Source organism: Camelus bactrianus, chromosome 4 (assembly GCF_048773025.1).
Source record: "Camelus bactrianus isolate YW-2024 breed Bactrian camel chromosome 4, ASM4877302v1, whole genome shotgun sequence".
Classification (NCBI taxonomy): Eukaryota; Metazoa; Chordata; class Mammalia; order Artiodactyla; family Camelidae; genus Camelus; species Camelus bactrianus.
This window is the reverse complement of record NC_133542.1, coordinates 58,434,595-58,459,552: the sequence shown is the minus strand read 5'-3', so window position 1 is coordinate 58,459,552 and position 24,958 is coordinate 58,434,595. Positions and strand designations below refer to the sequence as shown.

Genomic DNA, 24,958 nt, shown 5'->3' with positions numbered 1-24,958 from the left:
ATATGTTCCCATCCTTTCTGGGGCTTAATCTTCTTTTCGGGCTGGGAATTCTCACGGGCAGTGTGTCTGGTACTGAATAGTCCCTTCTAATAATAATCCACTTCTACACTTGCCTCCCCTTGCTTAAAACCCTTCTGAAAGCATTGAAATGGCCACTGCATTTAGAATAAAATCCAAACTCCTAACCATGGCTTCTGAGGCCAACAGGAGTTTGGCCTTTTGGCTTCCCTGCAGGTTACGTCTCCCATCATTCTCTCCCAACCAGCATGGCAATCTCTTAGCTTCAGACCCTTTTCCTTCTGCTTGAAATAATTGCCAACCTGCTTTAACATTTTTATTGTAGTAAAATGCACATAATATAAATTTACCACTTTAACCCTTTGTAAGTGTACAATTCAGTGGCATTGTATGTTCACAATGTTGTGCAACCATCACTGCTGCCCATTTCCAGAACATTTTCATCGTCCCAAACAGAAACTCTGTATCCATTAAACAGTAACTCCCCATTCCTCCCTCCCTCTAGCCCCTGGTAACCTCTATTCTGCTTTCTGTGTCTGTGAATTTATATTCTAGATACCTCATATGTGTGGACTCATGCAACACATGTCTTTTAATGTCTGGCTTATTTGACTTAGCATAATCTTATCAAGGTTCATCCATGTTACAGCATGTATCAGAACTTCATTCCTTTTTTTTCTTTCAGTTTTATTGAAATATTAATTGACATACAGCACTGTATAAGTTTAAGGTGTACAGCATAATGATTCCATTTACCTACAGCATGAAATGGTTATCACAGTGAGTTTAGTGAATGTTCATCACCTCATGTAGATAGCAAATTAAAGAACTAGAAAAAGAATGTTTTTTCCTTGTGATGAGAACTCAGGATTTACTCTCTTAACAATTTCCATATATAATGTACAACAGTGTTAATTATATTTATCATGTCGTATATTACTTCCTTAGGATTTAATTTATTTTACAACTGGAAGTTTGTACCTTTTGAAGAACTTCATTCCTTTTTAAGGCTGAATAATTTTCTTTTTTTGTTGTTGTTGTTATTGTTGTTCTTAAACATTTGAAAAAATTTATTTACGAAATTGTCCCAACCCCAATATCCTTTTTAAAAATTTTTTTTTATTGAAATATAGTTGATTTACAATGTTGTGTCAGTTTCTGGTGTACAGCATCATGACTCAGTTATACATACATATATGTATAGTATATATGTATTCTTTTTTATTTTAGGTTCCTGCAAGCCATTGAATATAGCTCCCCCTGCTATACAGTACGGGCTTGTTTATCTATGAGTAATTTTCTATTGTATGGATTTGCTGCATTTTGTTTATTCATTCATCTGTTGAGGGAGTCTCCCTGCTTTTTGCACAGCAAGCTCCTTCTCATTTTTCAAGTTTCAGTTTAAACCTCGTTTCTGACGTTCTCTTTCTTAGTGCGCAACATGTGAGTATATTATTTGTGAGTATTTATGATTTTCATCAGTCTGCCCTGCTGGGCTGTGAGTCTTCCTCAGCGTCAGCCTCCAGCACCTGGCCCGGTGCCCGGCACCCCTGGGGCCTGGGGAGGCGCCCTGCATCCCCGAGCAAGGCGGTGCAGAAGACGGCAGAGGTGGTGTATTTGGCTCCCGGACCACGTCCCAGTGTGCCCTGTGGCTGAGCCTTGCCAAAACCGTGGCCTCCTCGTTTGTTTCACCCCTCAAGCTTCATGTCCTTTCCTGATTCCACACCTTCTTACCCTGTCTTCTGGGCCTTCATGCTTCCTTCTCACTTGGCATGATATTTCTATGCTTTGGTAAACCAGCCTTGGGGCTGACTCTTGGCTTCCCCACATCCAGGAATGTGGCCCTCGGAGGATGGATGGCCCACCCCTCCATCCTTGGGCCGATTGCAGAGGCCGACTTTCTTCTTCGAGTTGGTTAACGGGGTGGGACCTGGTTTCTGAAGTCTGCTCACAGCTGAGCCCAGTTCTCTAGAGGTGACCAGCACTTTGAGGCTTACAAGGTTTTCCATAAACACTGTCCCCTTTGCTCTTTAGAAATGCCTTCTGAGGTGGTTAGTAGGTTGGTGTTACTTCCCGTTTCACAGATACTCTGTTTACAACTAGTGATGGGTATTAGTCCCCATTAGGAACCAGAGCAAGTCACTCCAGTTCTTAGTTCATAGTTCCCTTAGGTCACTGGCTTATATATCAAATTGAGGACCCAGAGCACTTTTCTAGAAGGCAAATTCCATATCGAAGCAGCCTCAGTGAGCCCTGGAGGTGGGAGGCAGTGATGAAAAGCTGGAGGGCTAGGAGGAGAGGCACGCTGGGGCAGATGTATCTTCCTGTCCAGTGTGGTCTTGGACCCACCCAGAAGGACGCTTATCATTGCTGAGTCAAACTCTTCATCTTTTGAGATTTTCATAGTGGAGCCCAATCTCACCTCTGCATGGTTGGGGAGAGTTTGAAAAAGTTTTGACATAAATTGGAATACAAATGAATGCATTCAGGTGAGGTCATTGAACTGCCATCTCTGAATTTTTAGTCGTGTGCGAGGGTTCTGAGTTCTTAGCCAGGCTTAGCAGGGAAGAGTGCTGTGGTCGACTCACGATGTCCACCTGGGTGAGAGAGGCTGGAGTGGCAGCACCCTTACCTTGTGTTCAGCATCTGTGTTCCAGGCGATGGGAGTTTGGCTTCATTTGAAATAGATGTTCTGGCATCTCACTACGTCCTGATCTTTTAAAGCTTCATTGACTTACTCGCTGCCTGCAACAAATCTCTCACGTTACCCCTTTGCCAAGTAAATGCCATTGGAATATGTCACTTACAAATGGTTAGAGCCACTTGAGTGCGCAAAGTAAGTAATGACATTGGTTAGAAGACTCAGGGTGATGAAACATGAGCCTTGGAATCAGAAAGACTTGTGTGAGTTCTGGCTGAGCCACTCATGGGTTCCATAACCACCTCTCAATTTTTCCAAACTCCAGTTTCCTTCTGAAGAAGGGGATAAAACTGATCCTCCCCTGTTAGAGTTATTACAAAGATTTAATGAGGTGATGATATAAAGCACTTGGCATTGTGCTTGATGCAGAGTGGCTGCTGGGTAAGTGTTTGTCATCATAATAAGAGACTCATAATCTAGCAGGGAGTGGCAGGTATTGCTTCTAACAAAAAATTAAGGTCTTTCTGAAACTTCCTACCTTAAAGTGGGAAGGTCTGAAATTCTTCAGCTTTCACTTTACCTTATTTATTGATTTTTAAAATTCAGATATTCTATATACAACTAGACCATTTAAATGAAGAATTTTAATGTTATTTTTTGAAAAAAGAAAGATCCCGGGGCCTTTCAAAGCATCTCACCTTTACAAATGAAAGATCCTTTCAAGAGGTATATTGATAAACTCTTTTTCCCCCTACCAGCACTCCTGTTTTAACCTACCCTGTCACCTCCTCTGCGATTTCCGAAGTGTTCAGATTCTAGCTGTTTCCATATTAGACACCGTTGACAGTAAGCGTTTTTATGTGAAGTGGAAAATTTTGTTTTTCCTCCAAACGATCTGTGAATATCATCTGAAGGAAATGTATTGTTAGTTGAGGTTAAAGTTCATGGGAGACTTTGGAATACAAAATCCATCAAAAAGGAATTCTTTTTTCTTTCTGCTGCCTTAAGGGCAAGTGGACTTTTTATTACTAATGAGCTTGTTAGCTTAGTTCCAGCGGTTTATAAGCACCTCTTGAGAATGTGCTTCATGGAATATAACCCTCCCATTTCCCTTTGATGATTGTGATAACATTTTCTAAGTTCACGTTGCCACATATTGAGATGTTAGATTCCATCAGTGATATATGTGATTTAATGCCCAAGGGATCCTGGATTGAGGGTCTAACCATATTTTGCCAAAATTAGAACATGCCATAAAGTGCTTGAAACTTTGTTAGAAGGTTACACTTTTCAACCCCATTCCTTGAGTCATATTTCCTACATATAAACGTCACAAAATTTAACGCTCATGGTAATATTAATAACCCACATGACTGCAGGGGGAGGTTTTAAAAATACAGGATATAGACACAGCCCACAGAGAACTTACCGTTCGGAAGGGGAGAGGATATTCTTACAAATGAAAGCAGTGAAGAAGGTGCAGGTCTAAGTGCTGAATTATCTGACCTAGACCGCGAGGACAGCGTCCGCTCTGGTGTTCATCGGCCGAGACTGTTCAGGCCCTTACAACCTCCCATGTTTCACTGATTTCCAGGTAGTATGTAAACCTTCTGATTTGATCCCAAGGCACAAGGGAGGCGTATTCCTGTTACTGTTGTGTAAAGATGAAAAATGACTTTGATGTGATTTTCTGCAGTTTTCGTACTTGTGTCTGCCCTTTTGTCAGAGCCTTCCATCTAGTAGTTTATTTTTCTGGGAAGATTTTTTTTTTTTTTGGTCAATATCAATAAGTGGAAAAGGCCTATCATTCATTCCCCTGGCATTTGGCAAAATGTCTGCCTCAATTTATAGACATTATTGGTCATTTTTTTTTTCTTTTTCAGCCTGGTATTTATCGGTCTGTAAAACAGTCTTAGATTAAGCCTCATATTACTCTGTTTTTTTTTTTTCCCTATCATCAATCACATAATTGTGCTGATGTGGATAATAAACAGCCATCAGTGTGGCTGACATTAGTGACGGAGCCAGCTGTGGATTAGAGGCCATAAATTGCCTTTTCCTTTCATCGAGCAAATGTCCTTCTGGAATATTTTCTTGGGTAGAATATTAAAGCTAGCAGTGTGGATAAACATTTTTACCTTAAAGATACGAATCAGAGTTACAGTGTAAATGTGGTCCTTGAAACTGGCCCCATACATTTCCCCCAAGGGAGACCTATTTTGAAGGTGATTATTTGAATAAAATCACAAGTAATAGAATAGATAGGAAGGAAAAATTCCCAGCCATGGTCATAATTAGTCGACTCTATTCCTGATGCAGATCCAAACGTTGTTAATTACATAATTTGCCAGAGAAACATACCCTTTAATGAAGACCCCTATGCATATGCAATACAAAATTTGTGCTGCTTAATTTTTCTTTCCTTTGGATATTAACTTAAATTTTTTTTTTTTTTTTTTTTTTTTTGTGGGAGAAGGTAATTGGATTTGTTTATTTATTTTAGTGGAGGTACTGGGGATTGAACCCAGGACCTCGCGCATGCTAAGCATGCACTCTACGACTGAACTATACCCTCTCCCTGCCCTTAACTGTTTTTAAATGGCTTATTTCCCTGTGATGGTAAGAGCTTTGGGATTTTCATGTCAAACTATATTTCCATTACTTATTTCAGCCTCTATTGAATATTTTGAATACTTCTTAATAGGGGCCACCTGCTTTCTTGGGTACCATTAAGTCTGAGTAGAAGTGGCAGTGGCTGCCATCTCTGGGAATATCTGTGATTCGCTTATGTTCCAGGCGAGACCCCCTGCCAGACCCTCATATCACGGAGTTAAACGTCGGTACTGGGAAGGCTTCAGGGCATCACACAGCGGCAAGGGATGTTCATTTCCAGCAGCTCTGTTGCCCTGGGACAGTTCTTGGAGACAAGACTGGGCAGAGGGAGTTGTTACAGAACCCTTCCTGACTGATTTGAATGTCTTTTCATGCAACCTTTTCTTCTGAGATTTTAGCTCACCTGTAAGGTCAGTCTCTGTCAAGGCTTAGAGTGGACCTCTTCATCGTGAGGCTGCCCAAATTTAATGGGCCTGGACTTTGGGGTCACACAAACCATGGTTTGAACACTGGTGCTGTTTTTAATAGTGTTGTAACTCTTGAATGAGACTTAAACTCCAAGGACCTCCATTTTTATGTCTATAAACTACATGAGAAAAAACTACCTTGCAGGGTTTTCTGTGTGCATCAAATAGACTACCTTGTGTTTAGTAGGATTTTGATGAATGCTATTATGATTAAATTTATTGGGGTTTAAGCAGCTTTCCCAGAATTCACTAGTACGAGACTGATACTAGTTTTTGTGGGTCTTTCATTTACTTGGTGTTTGGTAGGTGTGAGTTACTTCTGTTGGATAACAAATAATAGAGGTAGTGTGTTCCTGTCTTGTTTATACTTAGAATTTACTCAGAGGCTGTTAGCGTATCAAAGTAACATTTATTGCATCTTGAACAATGATAAAGTAGCAGCAAGCTACTAATGAGCAAATACTTATTGATTATTTCCTGTGCAACACACACTTTTTTAAGTAGGGATTATGGGGATGCAAGAGATCATAAGATAAAGATTCTGTCCTTAGGAACTGTCCATGTCTGGGGTAACATTCATTAAAAAACACTAAATCCTCAAGTAGGAAATAAAGGTCAAATGAATAAGACAGATAATTGTTCTTTTTTCTTTTCTTTCTTTCCTTCTTTATTTATATTTATTTATTATTATTTTTTCTTTTTTTAATTGAAATATAGTCAGTTGACAATGTTGTGTCAATTTCTGGTGTACAGCACAATAACTCAGACACATAGGAACATCCATATATTCTTTTGACAGATAATTGTTCTTGATCCTACCTGTTCTCTCGCCTTCACGTTCAATCTATCACCAAGAACCTTACTCTGCTTCCAGAATACGTCTCATACCCACCCACTTCTTTCCGTTTCCACTGTTGTTTCTCAAGGGCCTCCAAGACTTCGGCTCTCTCGGCTGGCCTGCCGCTCTGGACCCTAACCTGACCTCTCCTTTTACTCCTGTTCCTCCCATCCATTCTCCAAGCAACAGTCAAAATGGTCTTTGAAAAATGTAAGTCAGATGGTTTCATTTCCTCTGCTTAAACCCTCCAAGGTCATTCAACTGCTTTTACATAAAATCCAGGCTCTTTCCTGAGGCTAACAAGGCCCTCTGTGGCCTGGCTCCTCTCTTCTGCCCACCTTCACCTCATGCCACTCTCCCTCTTGCTAGCTGTGCTCCAACCAACAGGTCGTATTTTTTTTTTTCTGGAACACGCCTAGAACTTTCTCACCTCAGGGTCTTCACATTAGTTATTCTGTTCCATCGAAATGTTCTTCCTCTGGTCCTGAATGTGACTGGCTCATTCTCAGCCTTCAGGTCCTAACTCAGATGTTACCTCCTCAGAGAGATCAAACAGTTCCCAACCACTCTATTTAAAAAGTCTTTCCCATCATATTATTTTACCTCCTACATAATAGTTACCACAGTCAGCATTTATCTTGTTGATTTATTATTATTATTATTATTTTTGTCTAATTATTCTCTCCCTAAGTTTTGTAGGGCAGTGATCTTACCCATTTTGTTGACTGCTGTAGTGACTGACATAGTGTCTGGCATGTACTATGTGCTCATTAAATACAGGAATAAATGAACAAGTGAATTTAGGCCACAAAAGTTCAGAGGAAGAAGGGATCCTTCTGTTAGTCATGGGGCAGATCTGTCATTGGGAAGGAGTAGGCTAGGTATGAGGGAGAAAGTATGTACCTGGAGGAGAGAGAGTGTAAGGTGGAAGAGGGTGGAGAGGGGCAGATATTACAGATTTTCAAAAGTGGAACTTACCTTGAGAGGTAGTGGGTGTAGGAGAAGGAATCTGATGGATGTAGGTTCAGCTCCTAGCCATCACGTAACTATATGACTTTGGATATTTCATTTAACCATGTTGAGCCATTTTACCTATAAAATGGGGGGGAAATCATCTCTATCCAGGATGGTTACTGTGCACAGTAATGATACATACTTGGGGCCCTAGGGCGATGCATGTGATTGTAAATGGTAGCCATTCATACCAATATTTAATTTAGATTCTCAGCTGTGAGTGTGCACACAAATCAAATTGGGAGCTTTGCAGAAATGTCGATGCTGAGAACCCAGCTCAGTACTACTAATTCAGAAGAGTTATGGGTCTGGGTGAGGGTAGGGGTGTGTGTGTGTGAAACTCCAGCATGTGTCTGTTTTCAAAAGCTGTCCAGGTGATTCAGATGTATAGCTGTTGTTGAGAACCATGTATTTAATCCAGGTCATGCTGGAATCCTCTCTAAATATCTCTTGCCCAGGTACTGTCCAACTTGAATAGCTCTGTGATGGGAACTCACAGAATAAGGTCCAAGTTGCCTGTCACTGGATATCTAACTGACCCTTCAAACCTTAATCCCTAGAGAACAGGCTAATGCTTTCTCACCCCCTAAATTAGTATTTTTGGTGTTAATTAAAAAAATCTTATAGTCCCAACTAAAGCCACCGTGCCTTCTGTTATTCATGGTCATGTCCAAGGTGGAAGCCAATTTGGTTATCTTCTGAACTCTTATCCCTTTAGTATCTATGCTTTTCCCTTAATTCAGCTGTGTTTCACTGAGTTCTCTGCCGAAGCTCTCCTATGTGCTATTTAGAACTCCAGCGTCAAGGTCCATAAACCTACATAAATCTATACCCTCAGTCTATTCACTGGTGATCCCTCTATTTCCTGCTGTAACTGAACCCTGGCTTTAGCTAGAAGATGTTTTACATGTCAACAATGACCGGGCAGTCTTAAGAAACATTAACCACCTGTTCGGTTGGTTGCTCGTGTACACACAAATATACTCATGTCTTGGAATGTTTGGGGCCAGTAAACATGTCTAAAGGTTTGGTGCTGGGAAAACATGCTGAAGGCCAAGGGGTCTTGTGTCCGGTAAACGTGTATGAAATGGGAACAAATCCCTGTGAACAAACACTGGGCTTGAGAGGTAGACAAGTTTAGAGGATACATTTAATGACCACCTCATTCTGGTCCCATAACTGCTCATGATTTGAATTGGCACTGACCAGAGACTAGCTCTTTTTAAAAAAATCTCAGAATCAAGGGACTGATAAGGTGGATTGAACTATTGTATTGAGGATCTTATGATAACCCCAGTGACAACTCTGCTCTGAGAGGCCTCCCTCCAGGAAGTAACTCGGGGATTCTGCAACAGACCAAGCATCCATAATGGGATGGAGAAGAGTACAATTCCATTAAATCCACCAATTCTGTATCAGTAGCTCATCTCAGAGAAGCCACCTGTTTCAAAGGCCAAGAATGGTTGATGGGGAATAGGGAACAGATCATGCCATTTTCTCTATTTTGAATGCTTTGTCTCCATAAATGGACTTTTCTGTTTTAAAAGCTTGGATGTCAGGAGTGCTTAACTTTCTTGACTTTCTTCAGACTGGGGAGAAAACTAAAAATCAGAATAAATGCTAAAAGTTATTTATTTTTTCTTTCTGGATTTAGGTGTAATTGGACTAGTGATTACATTTGGAACTATTATGGCTACCTTATTTTATTTATTTTTGGTTGGCGGGTAGGTAATTAGGTTTGTTTGTTTGTTTGTTTATTTATTTATTTATTTATTTAAATGGAGGCACTGGGGATTGAACCCAGGACCTTCTGCATGCTAAGCATGTGCTCTACCACTTGAGCTATATCCTCTCCCCATGACTAGCTTATTTTATAATTATATATTTATTATGTTTTCTTGAATAAAATTGTATCTGTGAGCTCCCCACAACTATATGGGAAATTTAGCATATTTTGTTTCTTCTCTTCATCTCACTACTCAGATTTCATTGAAATAATTTGAAATTTAATTTGCAAATTATTACCTTTTTCACACTGTTCAGCTTTCAGTGCTAGAATCCTTTACTGTTAGTTTTCTCAAGCTCTATAGTCACCTTTAAATGACTATGATTACCTGCACATCACGCTGATTTCATGGCCCACTAGTGTTTCTTCTAAAACCCTGTCCTTCTCCTTTCTTAGGATGCTTATTCTCATTCAGTTTTTTTGTTGGACTGGAGTTATTTTTGAATTTTTATTCAGAAAAGATACACATATAGATTTTTTTTTTAATTGTAAACTATCTGAAAATGACTCTTTTATTCATATGTGGAGTAGAGTTTGGCTGGGTCTAAAATGGTAATGTCATAATCCTTTTCCCTCAGTTTGTTCTCTGTTAATATTCCTGTGTCTTCTAGTAGTCAGAGTTGCAGAGAAGAAATTTCATATCAATCTTATAATTTCATTTTTGTCTCCTTCTATGCAAGTAATTTTTTTCTTTGAAATGTGTACATAAATTAAATGCTTAGACTATAAATACTTTCCCCATCACTTTGTTTTAAAAAGTTCAGAGATTTTATATATATTTCATTTAATATTCAATTGGTAACAAAACTACAGTTGCATTATCATCTACTCAGGAGTTAATGATCTGAAGATACATAGTAAAAAAGATACTAGAAAAATCTCAATATTTAAAAGAATTCTGAGATGGATCATTTCACTGACCAAGGAATTCTTTGTGATATAAATAACCTTATAATTGGAATACTTTCTCTATATACTTGTTTGTAAATTTCATTAAACTCAGAGATACCTGTTTTTCTTACTTCTGAACAATCTTATTTTATATACCTCACAATTGGATTATTTGATAGGGTTAGTGTTTTCTCTTTTCCCAGATGACTGGACTCTATCATCACTGAGTATTTCTTTCTAAAATATGAATGATGGGGTGGAAGTCATGGGGCATAACTAGCGCTGTGCTGTTTCCCATTGCAGAGATCAACTGTGGCCGCCCTCCGGAAGTGCAGCACGCGGTCCTGGTGGGGAACCACAGCTCCAGCCTGGGCGGTGTGGCTCACTATGTCTGTCTGGAGGGCTTTGAGAGCCCTGGAGGAAAGATCACTTCCGTCTGCACAGAGAAAGGCACCTGGAGAGCAAGTACTCTGTCATGCACAGGTACAGACTCCAATGTGGGGGGCTCTTGTTAGAAGCGAACGGCCAGCAAGAGCCTGGAACTTAATGCCTTCATTTGATTGCTCATTCTGCGTACTGTGCTTGGCTGTGCCGTTTACCTGCGTGGGCACCTGGCTTTAGGTTTGTCAGCTAAATCCTAAAGATTTAGGGGATGGATTGGGAAAAAAAGTAGGATAGAGAATCTTACGCATCCATCTTTTGAACCTCACCTTAAATCATAGCAATTCCTGTTTCCTCTGCTTGGCTGGCTGAGAAATTTTTCTCCATGAACCATTTTCTCAGCGGGGCGTACTTGAAAGTCCTAATTTAGCACATGTTGACAGCTTTTCAGAGAGAGGGTGGTATAATGTATAATGAGGTTTTTAATGTTTATTTTTAATCATAGTAAAATATACACAACATAAACTCTATCATCTTAATGATTTTTCAGTGTCAAGTATATTCACATTGTGCAGCCAATCTCCAGAATTTTTTCATCTTGAGAAACTGAAACTCTACACTTGTTAAACAATAGCTTCCTACTTACCCCTCCTCACGGCTTCTGGTACCACCATTCTACTTTCTGTTTCTATGAGTTTGACTAATTGACCTCATGTAAGCGGAATCATGTAGTATTTGTCCTTCTCTGACTGGCTGATTTCACTTAATGTACTCCAGGTTAATCTATGTTGTCAAAAATGGTGAGATTTCCTTCTTTTTTCTGGCTGAATAATATTCTGTTGTGTGTGTGTGTATATATATATATATACACCACATTTTGCATGTCCATTCATCCATTGATGGACATGTGTTGCTTCTACCTTTTGGTTATTGTGAATAATGCTATGAGCACGGACATACAAACACCTCTTTGAGACCTTGCTTTCAATTCTTTTGGATGTATAGCCCCAAATGGAATTACTGGGGAAAAGGAATTTTGAGACTTCAGTTCAAATTCTTGCAGCGCCATATGTTAGCTGGGTGTAATCAACTAAGGCATTATTCTCTCAGAGCCTCAGTTTCCTCGTCTATAAAAAGGGGAAAATAAAGTCTGCCTTTCCTGCTTCAAACAGTTATTGAGAGAGAAGCAAATGAGATAGTCAATGCAGGGAGCATTTGGAAAAGTTTAAAGCACTGTGCGCGTGTTCGGTCTGCTGCTGGGATTGTGAGCCTTGCTTGAAGAGGGTCTTCTCACGTGTCCGAAGCGTGCACGTCCACATGCTTTATTTCACGCTTCTGCCTCCAAGAAACAAGGTGAGAAAAGGCAATGATTATTATGTTTATAGTGGTTGACCAGGGCTGTGACAAAGGTTTGTCACACAGTCTTGAATAGCTCTGGGAATTTATTTCTAGATGTTGACTTGCTTGGCTCTGAAGAGTGAAATCTCGAGGCAGCTTTGATCTGGGTCTCTGGTTTGCCTTGCAGCAGAATTTTGGTAGAATGTCTCAGGTCTTATCAATCAAAGTTTTCCATGGGAAAGTCTAGCCAGAGCAGTTTCAACATGCAGCTTGCTGGTGATTATTTTCCACAGAGTAATGTTTGACCATTTAGGGGAGAGGAATTTGATGAAATCTGTCAATTTATTCAATAGATATTTATTTAGCATATGCTATGTGTGAACTACTTTGCTGGACACTACCTTCTTGGAATTTATAGGGCAATAGGATAAATAGACTTTTCTCCAAAGAAATGCACATACACATATACACAAAATGTTTTACAAATTCAAGGTGTTCAGGGACCTCTGAAGTCCTCTGGCAAAGCATCCTCGAAGTGGATGAAGAACTCAGTTCTGCAGCCGAGATCCTGTCTGTGCCATGTAGTTCCCACGTTCAGTTATCTCCACTGCAAATGCAGCAGGAACAGGCTAGAGATGGCAATCATGGAAACAGAGAAGGGTAGACATGGGTGAGAACCCAGAGATCTAGTTTGGCCTTCTCTTTGGTCCCCTTGACTAGCCCCACTTGCACAGAGAAGCAAGGGAAGACCTGTAATTACCTCCAAGGACTCCAGTCTTTGTAACTGGGGAAATTGAGAAGATTTGGCCATTTCCAGCCAGACTGATGGTCATTCCAGACTAGTACTGCATCCCCAACTAGTCCTTCGAAGAGTTCTTTGGAGGAAGTGAGGCAGCTGCCTCATAGGTTGCTGAATTCAACCTTTGGGGAGGTGGTCTTGGCCCAGAGCGACCTATAGAGTCACTTGGCCAGAGAGCTGGGCAGAGCATGTGGACCCTCAACCATTTGCTTCCTTGCTCCAGCTCCTGTGCTTCCACCACTCGGAATTCAGTGGGGGCATGGGGATTAGTCACTACATGAAAAACCAGTGGATCTTCCCGGGGCTTAGTAAGCTATTAATTAGCTGATGCTTGTAGAGCACTTTGAAGAACAAACATGTTATGTAACTGCTAATTATAATTACCGACTTCAGCCTGCCACCTTCCACCAAGTCTGTGGCTCCGGCCGCAGCTGTTTCCACGGGTTGATGCAAGTGTTGGTTTAAGGAGAGAAAAGGCATACTCCCTGAGAGCTGTGATCTTTCTGTGAGGAGGCCTCGAGGCCCTCAATGAAGATTGGCAGCTAAATTCAATTTCCGCTGATAAAGGGGAAATTTACATGCTGATTAATTCCTGGCACAGCGCACACAGCTGCTGGGTGGTCAGGTAGGAGAGGCTTCTGGAACTGCAGTGAGAGATGCTCATTACCATGGCTCTGGCTCAGCTGCCCCCCCCCCCCTTCTTTTTCCTTCATTTCTTCATACGTCCTTGCCTGTCCCAACTCTCTTTGTGTATTTTATATTTACCTTCCTCAGTGTCGACTTCTGGGTTCCCCCCCCCCATCTTCTACTTTTCTTCCTAACCTCTGAATGTCTTCTACCGCTGTCCTCTGTTTTCATTCCGTTTGCCCCTCTTTTTACATTTGATTGTTTAGTTCCAAGTTGCGTGGAATAATTTATCTTCCAAACTTTACTTGGATTGTTTTTAGTTAAAAATGTTTTTGGAGTCCCTATTTCTTCCGATTAGTGGCACGGATCTGTATATGTTTTTAATGGAGTGTGAACTCCGGCAAGATAGGGAGTTTTTTTTGTTTGTTTCAAGGCCGGTTTAGACTGGAAACTCCAGACAGCTGAGAATTAGGCAATTACTTTAGTGTCTGGAAAAACCCCAGGTGGAAGCTTGATGTTCAGTGAGTCGGTTTACCTCAAGATCAAAGAGCCTGATTCATTCTTGATAAGACTGTCCCTGGCTTTCATTCTGCACTGGTCATTTGGCTTTTTATGTTTAGAATCTGAGTTAATAATTATGCAGTTGACGCTCACGCACTCCAGGCTCTTCAGGGAGTTAACATCTCTGTTGATACCCAGGCTGTGTGATTGCTGGGATCCTTTCTGAGCCCCTGACCCAACTTGGGCCCTGAGTCCGCATGCCTCCAGGCCTCCTGTTAGCCTCTGCCCCTTCTGTTTTGTTGTTGATCCTTTTCTCCAGCCCAGTGAATGCTCACTTGCAGCTCACCGTATTTCAGATAGCAGGGAAAGGTCAGCCGGAATAAATGGACACATTTACGTCAACAGCCACATGGCTGGGATTTGTCTGAATACGTGTGCGATGTTTAGACCGTCAAGCATGGGCGCTACCTCGGATGGGGCACCGACCTCAACGCCCAGGGTTCTGCCAGGAGCCCGGATGCTTGATTTCATTTTGTCCTCAAAAAAAAAAACAAAAACAAAACAAAACCCCTGTGAAGTCAATTTTCGTTTCATAGATGAGTCATCCGAGACTCACAAAAGTTACGCAACTTTCACAAGGTCATTCAGTGACCAGTAAGTGGCAGAGACAATTCGAACTCAGGTCCTGAATCCTGGAAAGTCTGCGCTCTCTCTCCTACCAGAGTTCCCAAGCTTGAATTATTTGCAGACCACCCTGATCATGTTTTCCATGACAAAAATATTATTTACTCACTAAGTTTCTTAAAATAACTTACATTTAAAACTTAAATTTGTAACTTAAATGTACTGATCAAAGACACTTTGTCATATATATAGCATCATGAGTTTGTTGAACAGTTAGTTTTTGTTTCAAATGTACACAAAAATTGACACAAAGCGAACACGTGGAAGTTTATTCATGTGCCACCAAAAATGATCCTAAAGTGTGCAGTGCATTTTAGGAAAGCACTACTCTAAGCCACATTACTTCGACCTGTTTTATGTGACCCTAAAGACTTAAAAACAAGAAAGAAACCTGGCAGAAGTCTTATAGCCAAACATACATTTATTCAAGGTTGTCACCTTGGGAAGGCATACCCTCTTTTCAGTGACGCTGCTTTATCACAATGTGTCTGTTTTGTAATCTCTGTTTGAGAATTGCCTTTGGAGGTAGTTTATTGAGTCATATTAGAAGATTAGTCATATTACTTTTGAAATCTGTTTTTGACTAGAAATGACATTGAGCTTGACCATCTGTTAGGGCCTCCTGAATTTACTCTGTTTTCAAAAATAAAGAGAATGGATATAAAATTGGAATCCAAGAGAGTGTGCAAGACCAGTCCTTGCCCACAATGGCACTTCTGAGAGCGTAGTCTGTGCTCTCTGTCCCCTCCCACTCCATTCTCTTCTCAGCCTCCTGATGGCGAAGAATCAGGCATCCGACCCCCCCATTCACTGTAGCCCTCTCACCACGGTCACTAATGACCGTGTAACTCTCAAATTCATGTTCTAGTTTCAGTCTTGATTTCTCTTAACCTCTCCACAACATCTGGCAAGGGTGATTATCTATCCATACATTCATCATCTATTCAATCAATCAACCAAACAGTGAATATTTAAAAAGCACCTGTGTCAGGGAACTGAATTAGGTTCTGGGGATGGAGAGAGAAACCTGGTTTTTGCTGTCATAGAGTTTACATTCAGGAGAGATAGACATTAACTAACTAATTATGAAATTATTTATTTGCAAATGTGATGAGTAGCCCAGAAAAATGCTGGATGCTAATATAATGCTAAAATACATAACTTTATATATATATGTACGTTTAGACACACACACACACATGCACCCATGCACCACATACAGAATCTAAAACAAAGCAAAGGTACTTTATTACCCATGGAGGCTTTGGTTCCCAAAGCCCAGTGCAGAGTTCAGTTGGATGCTGTGGGGGCCTCCTTTGGTTAAAACCAGAGAGGCCTAAGTGTCCTACAGCTGGACGAGCAAAAGACCAGCTCTGCCTGCCTCTAGCCAGAGTCCAACCTCAGATCTAATCATGACACTGTGTGCACTGCACTTGGGGAGAAAGAGCCATACGAGAGAAGAGAGAGAGAGAGACTGAGCCCCCAGTGCCTTATGTTCTACTTCAGGCCTTTCCTGGGTGAGGGTGAGGAGGTTGGGGGGCTGGTGGGAAGGAAAGGAGATAGCTTTTGAGGAAGCTGACACTCCGTCAGATCTTCTCCATCCTTGACTCCCTAAGCATCACAGTCTCACAGCCTGTATCCTGCCTCTCTTCTGCCGGGCTTCTTCCTCTGGTTTGCCCTTGGGCTTTGGGGTGTCCCAGTGCTCTGCCATCGTGCTGCTCGCTCTCCATGTCCCACCTGGGTGTCCCGCCTGCACCCAGGGCTTCAACTAGCATGCACGCGTTGATGACCTTAAGACTGTTTTTTCACCTGGTGGTCTAGTCTGTAGATAACTCAGATTTAGCATGCTCTAAGCACAATTCATCAGTCTCCTCCTCAGACCTGGTCTGCTTCCTCTTATATTTTTCATGAGAACAGCAAAAGGCAGTCTGTTCAGACTCTCAGGCTCAAGTCTCTTACCTCCCATTGCCTCTCCTTCAGAATTGTCTCCTGGTTTTAAATACAGTGCCCTGATTTCCTCTTTTCACCTTTTTGCTGAATAACTGCTCCAGTGCAAAGGCTCTGGGCTTTGGAGTCTGACAGGTCCAGCTTTGGATCCTGACTTGACTGCTTACTCGCGCGTGACCTCTGACAGGCTGCTTAACTTCTCTAAGCCTCAGGTCTATAAAATCGACCCGACAATGTCAGACTCATGGGGTTATTATGAAGATTAGGTAAACGATACATCTAAAGTACTGTGCGTACTCTCTGGTTCATGGTAATCACTCAATAAATGTTCACCCATTTTTGATTTTATTCTTGCTGCCTGTGACTGCTGTGAAGATGTGATCACGTCTATGAAGATCTCTCTTTCAGTGTTTGATGTAATGTAATCACTGAGCAAAGGGGATCAGTTCTTTCCTTGTGACCTCCAGTGTCTCCTTCAAAATACACCCGAGTTATCTTTTTATTTAAAAAAGGAAAAAAGCTTCCCATCATTTTCCAGCTTTTAGCTCTCCGTCGTTCATAGGAGGAAGTCTGCACTGTCTGACGGTACGGTTCTCTCCCCACTCCGAATCTGCCACACCCTTTACACTTCCAGGCATCAGACCTGCTGTTCTGTCTGCTTAGATGTCTTTCCCACTGTTCAGCCATTCATCCCGGAAGGTCATGCCCTCCATGAAGCCGACATCCCCAGGTCTTCCAGGGAGAGCTGGTGGCTTCTTTCTCTATCCTCCGTGGTACTTGAGCATCACTGTGTCCTGATATTCATCGAGTTATGCTTATGTGTTTGCTCCGTCCATCAGACAACATGTTGCTGTGGGAGAGGCTTATGTTGATCATCGTCCCAGCCCAGTGCCTGTCATGGGAGAACGCTTGGCATTTGATAATTGTTCCGTTAAGGGTGAATGGCGAATAAAGAGCCTTGGCGTCAGTTTCAAAGAGAACTTCCAGAAATGTTTTCAGTTTTCAGTACTATTGGAATTAGGGCATAGTCTCCCAAGTCATCTCTCTTAAAGGGGCAGCATTAATTTGGATGTTTAGTATCTGATACATTTATGAAGAAGTCTTCCCAGCTGATTTGTAGACACCCTGGAGGGAAAACCAACCGAATTTTATTAAACTGCTCCTTGGGATGAAATATCTGACATCCCTATAATCAGATCTGGGCCCCATCTGTGCAGAGAGCACGGCACAGGCTGGAGGCAGATGGCGTTTTTGAGATGTCATTTGCGGTTGCCATAGTGAAAGCAAAAAGGAAGAACAAGAAGGGAAACTTTCATGTCTCCTTTCTAGTCTCTGCTTGGGTGGCAGAGGGGTCCCGAGCGGGAAGGAAATTTGCTTTACTGGCAACTCAGAAAGAAGGTGAGGGGTGGGATGTTTCCTTTTCCTTTTGGACCAGGTGGTGTGTGAGTATCAGAGGGACGTGGGCATGAGCAGAGGAGTCCAGAGCTCTAGAGCTTAGAAGGGCTCTCAAGAAGGAAGGTGTTGGAATATTTGGGGCTTGTTCAAGCTTATGAGACTGGTGCCAGCATCATCTTTGTACCCAAGGAGGTGAACAAACAGGGTCTTTGCATCTCTCAGGGAACTAATGTCCAGGAGTGGAGAATTTCTTTGATTTCAAACGATCTGTGCTTGGGGAGAAGCGTTGATGGAGAGACCGAGGAGTGCTTTGGACAGGCATCGTGATCCTCTGGTACCGCTCCAGAAGCTTGCCTGTTTTCCTCTCTCTCCTTTATTTATGCTCACATACAGGCAGCTGACCTGAGCCTACCCAAGACCAGGTGTAATGTGCCACTGAGAATCTTGGTAATGCTGCTGATGGTATGACTTAGTAAAGACATAAAATCTTCCATGGGCAAAGAGATCAGTAGACCAGCATCTATCTAAAGGTCGTATTCCTTCTGAGCACAGGAGAAGTGAGTCTGCCCTACAGGTGCCTAAGGTGCAGAATCCCTTTCCCACTTGGAGGCTGAGAAGAGATGTACTAGAAGGAAGGACAGGAGCCAAGATGAAGGAAGGCATCTCCTGGGGTGGAGGCATATCTTTCTCACCCTTCATGATGGGAGCCTTACCTTGGGTTTCCCAGAAAACAGGGCCTGAGGCAGAGGGCTCATGTTTCTTACACAACAGGGAATGAAATCTCAGGAGGCAGGGGTGAGGGTGGAGGTGAGGGTAGCAGGGCAGGAAGGAGAGCCAGTTTAAGGACGCCGTGTTGCATGGATCTTCACTAAGTGCAGGTGATTCTCTGTCACTGCAGTGACGCCCAGTCTTTGTAGGACTGGCCTTCATGGGGAAGGAAGATCAGGGGCAGGATCCCCTGCCTCCTGTCCCTGTGAGGTGTTCATTCCCCTGAACCTCTAGGTTACACGTGCTTGGTGTGCAGCAGGGAAGCCCCAGAACAGGGGACAAGACGTGGTCCTGTTGTCAAAGCCCACATGGGGCTGGAATAAGGGAGAGGAGAGGCTGAGAGGCTCTAAAGCGTCCACGAGGGATGTCTGATTCAATGGGGAAGCCTGAATGTGGGCTGAGGAGTATTCCTGTTTGGTGAGGTGATGATTCCCTCCCCCAGAGCTGGTAATATGGTAACCTCTATCTGCAGGGAGTTTTATTTCTTTGTGTGTGTGTGTGTGTGTGCATATATATTTTGATTGAAGTATAGTCAGTTTACAATGTTGTGTCAATTTCTGGTGTACAGCATAATGCTTCATTCATACATGAACATACATATATTCATTTTCATAAGGTGCTACAAGATATTGAATATAGTTCCCTGTGCTATACAGTATGAACTTGTTGTTTATCTATTTTGTATATATTAGTTAGTATCTGCAAGTCTTGAACCCCCCCATTTATCCCTTTTTTTCTTTTTGGTGCTGTTATAAGTGAATTTTTTAAAAACTTCATTTTTGGATTGTTCCTTGCTAGTGTACAGAAATACAATTGATTTTTGTACATTAGCCTTGTACCCTGCAACCTGGCTGAATGCCTTTCTTATCTTTAATAGTTTATGTGTATGTGTGTGTGTGTGTGTGTGAATTTCTTAGGATTTTTTTATAGACAAGATTATGTCAACTGCAAATGAAAATAGTTTTATTTATCTGCAGGGAATTTGTTAAGTAGATAAAAAGCTAGATCCTTGCTCCCTTCTCATCAGAACAACTTCCTAGGTGGTTTACTGGGTCCACTGGAAACTGTGTTACCTCAGGAACCAAAGCCCTAATACAGTTTCCCACGTTGCCAAATTTATTACATGCAATACACATAGAATATTTAAAGGAAGCAGAACAACTTGAAATCAGTGACTTCCTGATAAATCAGGATTCAGTAGTGTCAGTTAAAGGAGTCCCAGAAGTATGCAGGGAGGATTTATTCGGTTCACCCCAATGGGTAGCTCCTGAGGAATGGCCCCCCGTGGTAATGCATGTCATTTCCCTCTGGGGCACAGCAGTCACCTGGAAATGAGCGCTCCATCAGCCAGGTGGGGTGAGGAAGGCGGAAGCTGGTCTTACCTGTGCAGCTGCAGGGAAGATTCGGGGCTCAGCTCTGGGCCTCTTTCCACCCCACCTGAGTGGAAAACCAGGGGCATCCAGTGGCCTGTCAGACCAACCACAGGTTGGAATTCTCACCTACACTTAGGTGAGACTCTTTCCTTTTCCTCCAAGTCAGGTAATGGGCCAAGCTCCTTCATGATGACATTACGTCGAGTGACTGGCCCCAGATAGCTTGAATTGCTGATTCAGTTTCTGTATCAGAGCATGAATGGTGATCTGCCGAGACACCAGCGGGGCAGAGAAACTACATCGTGCCCTCTCCCATGGTGGCCATCGGGATTTTTCCAAAGCCCACTGATGCATTTTTGTGAGTGGGCTCTCTCCTTTTCCATTTTAGAAATAACTATAGAAATTAATGATGTATCCGTGTTTAACAACACCTGTGTGAGGTGGCGAATAAACCCAGGAAGAATAAACTCCAAGACTGCGTACATGGTAAGTAAAGTGATCTCCTTTCTCCTGCTAGGGCGGGAATGGTAACCCTCAGGAAGGTGAGTTGGCGGGACTTGCTTCCAGAATTGCTCCTCAATCTCATTGCTTCCTGATCCCATAGTTCTTTTAAAAAGTGGACAGGATTCTTAAGATGTCTGGATGATTTTATTTTAGGTTTTATGGTTAGTATATTTGTCATTCTCCAGGGTGTGTGTGTGGGGGGGGGATGTATTTTTATTTGGCATCATTATCGCTTGTTTCCAAGCTCTTGTATTTCACTCCCCCAGAGCAAGCCTCAAAGCATCTGCCGCCTTGGTGACAGGATGCAGCGAGTGAGTCTCCGGTAGTGACTGCCTCCCCTGATCGCCGGTCACTGGAGTGTAGGCTAGCACTCCCTAGAGAGACTCCTCAGCTTCTGTCCCGGCTCAGGGTTTATGGGTTACTGGGCGGGTCAGATTTCCTCATCAGATACCTGATAGCAGAGGTCTGCCTTACTTCTCTCCCCCGGGATGAGCAGTGCAACATGAAAGGGAGTAGTAGGCGTGTAGGTCCCAGCACCACAGCGTCTCTCTCGGTTGTTTTAACTGGAGCCATGCTGGGTTCGCTTGTCTTCCCCCCTCCCAAAGGTGCACATAAAAGGACACCGGTTGGACTCAATGGAATCAGTTCATGAGGAGACGGTCAATTTGACCACAGAGAGCAGGACCCCAGAAATGTGCCTAGATCTGCACCAGGGCACCAACTACACCGTCAGCATTTCTGCCGCCCCTCCCAGACGCTCTGTGCCAGCCATCATTGGGTTCCAGACAGCTGGTAGGTGGAGGTGAAGTCTCATTTCCTCCTAGAAGGTGCTAAGCACAGGATGTGGGGAAATGTGTTTCAGAATCCACTGGTCGGGAGAGTTCACAGTTGCTTTCTGAGATTTGTAGCCAGGGGACCGATTACTCCAGGGGGTCAGAACCAGAGCGGGTCTAGTAAGACAGATGCCCATCCTGTTGATGCCAGGTTGTATGGGCACTGATGTATTGCTTCTCAGCTGGGTCCTCTGGTTGACGTGGAAGGTAATAAGAAGGCATTTAAAAGAAGAGAGCGGTAGGTCATGGTGCAGTTTCAATTATCCAAGACAGTAGAGGGCAGCCACGTGGCTCGTCTTTGGTAGAAAACTCAAAAGTCATTCCTTACTCTTGCCCATGAGAAACAAGGAGTCAGGGAAAGCTTTACATCTAGGATGGGAACTGACCCTAGGACTGATGAGGGTGGAGAATTGAGCTGAGAGGAGGCAAGTGGATAAAGGGTGGCAGCCTTAGAATGCAGGAGAGCATATGTTGGGTGAAAAGAGCAGTGGACAGGAAGGAGCTTCAAGAAGTCATAAAAAACCCCAATGCACATAGTTATTATTAAGTGGGTTTTTATAACATTGTGACAATTACAATAGGTTTTTTTTTTTAATAATGCTGCTTATGGAGTGTGAGGACTAATTAAATACCTTATAAGCAAACCTTGAGAAGCCATTGGTGTCATTTATTATTTTGGGTGAGTTGAGGTTGTTCTCAACTAGCTATCTGATGTCCCACTTAAGAAAACCTAACCTTCAGGTATTGCTGCCCCTAGAAACTGGGAAGTAACACGGATTTGGCAGAAATAATTGAAAAGTCTGCCAATCTTAACAATATAAAGCCAGCTATGAAATTATACAAAATAGGCCCCAGGGTACTTAAATAAAATAAAACGACTTCTTTCTAAGTAAATACTATGTAGGGAAAGATATTGTCAAATTAATACAGTAACTAATTCGAGAAAGTTGTTCAAAATTGACAATAAACTACTATGGGTTTATAAGGAACATGTCTTCTTTGAAAGATCATCCCAGGACTTCAGACTCATCTGTCACTGTTCAATCAGAATGACAGCTTGCTGTTCAGCGTCAGCTGTTTTTAACTGATATCCAGTTACCTTTTCAAGTTAATTTCCACTGGGAGAAGCATGGTCTTTGGAGGTCAGGCAAACCTGGTTTTGGCTCTTAACTCTGCCGTTTAAGAGTTGGGGGACCATGGCTGAGTTTTCTAATGTCTCCAGACCTCCTTCCTCTGCCTGAAATTGTAAGTGGAATTGGATTAAATTTGCAAGTTAATCTAGTGAGAATTGGGATTTATATTGAATCATCCCAACTGGGAACAAGGTACGTTTCTACATTTACTCAATGTCTGTTCAGGTTTTGTCTTTCCTGTTTACTTCTGCACTCTCATGAAGATTTGTCATTCTCCCCGTCTAGATCCTCTGATTTCATTATTAGCATTATGCTAGTTCTCTTAAAATGAACTGGGAAGTTTTCCATATTTTTTATGCTCCGGAAAAGTTTATATCACTTTAGAATTATTCCCTTCCTTTAAAATTGGACACATTTTCTCATAAGATCATTTAAGTTTCACCCCCTTTGGAGAAAATCCTTTGATAACTTTGTCAATTTCTTTTATGATTTTTTTTTGGGGGAGGGTCTGCTTAAGTGTCTTACATTTTGTTGAGTCAATTTTTCTAATTTATATTTTCCAAAAAATACCCATTTATTTGTAATTTTGAACATATGGGCAGAATGTCATATGGAATATTTGTTTACAACTCCTCTGGGGTTACAGGTTATTTATAAACCCAGGTTATTTTGATTCCTAATGCTTTTTCTCTCTTTTTAAAGTTGAGTAGCTTAGTTTGGGTTGTCTGTTTTATGACTGTTCTTTTCCCCACAAATAATCTCTGGGGTTTTTTAGTTGTTTTTCTTTCTCTGCCTCGTTAATTTCTCTCCTTATTTTATTTATTTTTTTATTTCCTTCTCTCTGATTCTCTTAAGTTGGTTATGCTGTTCTATTACTAAATTCTTGAGCTGAGTGCATAATTCAGCTTATTTCCATTATTTTCTGTTTGATAAGAAAAGTCTTCAATGCTTTCTCCCTTCTGTTTTGAGGGGTGGGTAATTAGGTTTATTCATGTATTTATTTTTTTAAATAGAGGTACTGGGGATTCAACCCAGGACCTCATGCATGCTAGGCAGGCACTCTGCCACTGAACTATACCCTCCCCTCTTTCTCCCTTCTGGATCTGAGCTTTGGCAGAATTCCTTAGGCATTGATATGTTTTTTCTTTATCTTTACTTTCAAGACATAATTCCTATTCTGATTTTCCCCTTGATTGAAGACTTATTTAGAAAGATGTTAATATATGTTCTGTTTACCTTTACTATCGAAGCATTATATAATTGCTATTTTGACTTCCCCATTAATTGGAGGATTAATTATAAGTATTATCAAGTGGTAGGTTTAAAATTTTTTTAAACATTCACACTTTGTTGTTAATTTCTAGTTTTCTTATATTTGGTATTCTTTGGGGGGATTTATTGACATTCTTGAGGATTACTACTTGGCAAAGTTTTGTGATAATAGATAGAGTGCTTGAAAGTAAGGTGAGATCTAATCTTAAATCAACTCTGCTAGTAAGGTTTTTCAGGATTTCTGGGGTTCTTTGTTGTTACTGTTTTTTGCTTGCTTGGATTGCTGTTTTTCTCAGTTTCTCTTAGAAATTCTAATTGTTTTGTTTCACACATTTTGATGTTATGATATTTATGTTTGTGATTGATATCTTAATTGTATATTCTAACTTTCACTATTAACAAATGGCTTGCTTTACCCTGTTCAATATTTTTGTCTTGAATTATACTTTGATAGTAATATTGGTTTTCTTGCTTTGTTTGTGCTTCTATTTGCATGCTATGCCTTTGACTACTCTTGTTCTTTAGGTGGATAACACTGCTATAAATGTACTCTGGGAGACAGCATATGTTGCAAACCTTTTTGAGAAAAGCAGTAGTTAAGTTAGTTTACATTAGTATTGTTTGTGGTATGATTTTCCTCTCTTCTGTCATCTTAATTTTTTCTCTTTTTATGCTGCATTACTATGTTTATTGTTTTCTCTTTTTGATGCACAGATTTGCTTTTTTTAGTAAGCCAGACAGTATAGGTTTTGCTTTTATTCTACATTACTCATTAAAGAACAAAAACGAAAAAGTTCGATTCGAATGTGTATTTCTCTGATTACCAGTGTTAAGACTGAACTATGCAGATACTAACTACTATATATAAAATAGATAAACAACAACTTTCTGCTGTATAGCCCAGGAAACTATATTTAATATCTTGTAGTGATCTATAATGAAAAAGAATATGGAAAGGAATATATGTATGTATATGTATGACTGAAACAGTGTGGTATACACCAGAAACTGACACAACATTGTAAACTGACTGTATTTTCAATTAAAAAAAAAAAAGACTGAACTGGTGTTAACTTCTCCCCCAGTAATATAAGGAAGTTAGCATTCTTTACTTTCTTTTATTCTTCCCCCTCCC

General features: G+C 41.4%; 1 protein-coding gene across 27 annotated transcripts in view; it reads left to right on the top strand.

Annotated features, from left to right (window-relative positions):
- SUSD1 (sushi domain containing 1) overlaps positions 1-24,958 on the top strand; it is a 142,351-nt gene that overhangs the window by 27,779 nt on the left and 89,614 nt on the right. For 26 of the 27 annotated variants that reach the window (XR_012506515.1, XR_012506514.1, XR_012506513.1 and 23 more), the window contains exons 6-8: positions 10,572-10,751; positions 20,470-20,567; positions 21,191-21,377. Coding sequence is in view for 13 of the 27 variants with exons in the window: in XM_074362004.1 (XP_074218105.1) it covers positions 10,572-10,751; positions 20,470-20,567; positions 21,191-21,377 (465 nt within the window). In the remaining 14 variants the exon portion in view is untranslated. The remainder of the gene's footprint in view (positions 1-10,571; positions 10,752-20,469; positions 20,568-21,190; positions 21,378-24,958) is intronic. The other variant, XM_074361998.1, reaches the window with a different exon arrangement.